Source organism: Myotis davidii, unplaced genomic scaffold (genome assembly GCF_000327345.1).
Source record: "Myotis davidii unplaced genomic scaffold, ASM32734v1 scaffold428, whole genome shotgun sequence".
Classification (NCBI taxonomy): domain Eukaryota; kingdom Metazoa; phylum Chordata; class Mammalia; order Chiroptera; family Vespertilionidae; genus Myotis; species Myotis davidii.
This window is the reverse complement of record NW_006299834.1, coordinates 2,015,600-2,017,942: the sequence shown is the minus strand read 5'-3', so window position 1 is coordinate 2,017,942 and position 2,343 is coordinate 2,015,600. Positions and strand designations below refer to the sequence as shown.

General features: G+C 52.8%; 1 protein-coding gene across 5 annotated transcripts in view; it reads left to right on the top strand.

The window, feature by feature from the left end:
* The first annotated feature begins 211 nt into the window (after positions 1-211).
* SREBF2 (sterol regulatory element binding transcription factor 2) overlaps positions 212-2,343 on the top strand; it is a 27,858-nt gene continuing 25,726 nt past the window's right edge. For 2 of the 5 annotated variants that reach the window (XM_015571935.1, XM_015571934.1), the window contains exons 1-2: positions 212-662; positions 1,750-1,931. In XM_015571935.1, coding sequence (XP_015427421.1) covers positions 233-662; positions 1,750-1,931 — 612 coding nt within the window. In that variant the 5' untranslated portion in view covers positions 212-232. The remainder of the gene's footprint in view (positions 663-1,749; positions 1,932-2,343) is intronic. The other 3 variants (XM_015571938.1, XM_015571937.1, XM_015571936.1) reach the window with 3 other exon arrangements.

Genomic DNA, 2,343 nt, shown 5'->3' with positions numbered 1-2,343 from the left:
GAGAGAAACATCTATCAGCTGCCTCCTGCACATCTCCCACCAGGGATATGCCCGCAACCAAGGTACATGCCCTTGACCGGAATCGAACCTGGGACCTTTCAGACCGCAGGCCGACGCTCTATCCACTGAGCCAAACCGGTTACGGCATTCATGCCTGTTTCTTAAGCAAATTTGAAAGTTAGTAAATATTTTGGATGTCAATAAAATGGCTGCTTCTCATTTGTTCACAGAGATGCTGCAGTTTGTCAGCAATCAAGTGGGAGAGTTTCCTGACTTGTTCTCGGAGCAGCTGTGTGGCTCCTTCCCCAGCGGCGGAAGTGGCGGCGGCAGCGGCGGCGGCAGCAGTAGCAGTAATGGCGGGGGCAGCGGTGGTGGAGCCGGGGAGCCCTCGATGCAGCGCTCCTTCAGCCAGGCCCCATTACCGTCCTTCTCTCCCTCAGCCACCTCCCCCCAGGCTGCCGCCCTGCAGGTCAAGGTTTCCCCCACCTCGGTTCCTAACCCGCCAAGGGCAACTCCTGTTCTTCAGCCCCGCCCCCAGCCCCAGCCTCAAGCTCAGCTGCAGCAGCAGACGGTAATGATCACCCCAACATTCAGCACTGCTCCCCAGACGAGGATCATCCAGCAGCCTCTGATATACCAGAATGCGGCTACCAGCTTCCAAGGTGATTCAGAGGTCGGATGTGGCGGTGACGGTGGTTGAAAAGTTTGTGTGTCAGTTTGCTGATACTTCCGAGGTAGATTGTAAATAGTTCTGTCTCAATGAGGTTTTGGTAACTGCCAGTCAGAACTGTGGTCCGGGAACAGTTCATACGCTGCCTCTTCAAGTGCCTTAATAGCTGTTGTGCCTGCCAGCAAGCAAGTAGACACAGGGCTGTCCTGGTAACTACCGATGGAGGCTTGAGTAAAATTAGGCTTGAAACTTACCCAGGCAACAGCCAGCCCTTGGCACCTGTAGGCTGCGAGCTCTTCATTCAGCAAACATCTCCTGAGCATCCATTGCAGAGAATATGACTTCAGCGGAGGTGCTGAGTCTCCGAGTAGCAGGCCCTCAGTGTGCTGAGTGAAGGAGTGACTTTCCCAGTTGTGCTGTGTCCCAGCGCCTTTTCCTCAGATACCCTCTGCCCTATGGGGAGCCCCGGGGGGTTAGCATGCTCTGACAGTGCTACAGTGGGGTTCAAGGGTGAGGGCAGGGTGGGAACATCCAGCTCAAGGGCTGTATCAGGCCCGAGAAATCATTTGGTCTGGCCCTGCCAAGGTGTTAGGGGTGAGTTAATTCAATGTTTGACCAAATGTAGCAAGCTAATTTTTAAGTTGATAATTGTGTATGGCCCTCCAATGATGTTAAAAATATCCACATGGCCCTTGGCAGAAAAAAAGGTTCCCCACCCCTGGTTTAGGGGATGGGGGGAAGCATACAGGCAAAACACTGAGACAGTCATCCCTAAGTACACTTTCTGTTCAGTCTGTTAACTCCCTTGCTGGGCACAGTCATTCGCTGATTAGCTTCCCTCGCCTTCACCGCAGCACCCAGAATAATAAAATAATTTGCACTCGTTCCCTCAGAAATGGATGCGGCCCTTCTGGGATGTTCTTGTTATGAGAGCAGCTTGTAAATGGCTGTGCACGTCTTCTCAGCAGCAGGTGGGGAGTCGGGATCATTAGGAGCCACTCCATCCTCGGTTATTGCTGCAGCTGCAGTGACAGAATGCGTTCCTCGTCCATGTGACTTTTTTCTCCTCTTCTCCCAAGTCCTTCAGCCTCAAGTCCAAAGCCTAGTGACATCCTCCCAGGTGCAGCCGGTCACCATCCAGCAGCAGGTGCAGACAGTGCAGGCCCAGCGGGTGCTGACGCAGACGGCCAATGGCACGCTGCAGACCCTCGCCCCAGCCACGGTGCAGACAGTGGCTGCGCCCCAGGTGCAGCAGGTCCCGGTAGGTGGCTGACAAGGATTCAGGGAGGCACTGCTTGGGGCTGCTGGCTGGTCTTTGGTTGAAGATTGGTCTACATACTAAGAAGGACCATCGGAGTGTGGGGAATAGCTCATAGGGTGGGTAGGGTTGCCTGGGCCCTATAAGGCACCAGTGAGCTTGGCATAGAGACCTGGCTGAGATGGCATCTGAGGATGTACACTGGCACTCACATAGAGTCTGTAAATGCAGGTGTATTATTTATACAGATAATGGGCATAAAACTGGGGGGAAAACGTGCTAAAATGTTAAGTCATGTGTCATAGTGGCACTGAATTTTCTTACTAGCAAAGTAATTTATCTTTAAAATTTTTTCTTGGTTTATCATTTCTGCTTCTCAGCCAGGTTCCTGGCTTTCCTGGGTATGTCCAAAACC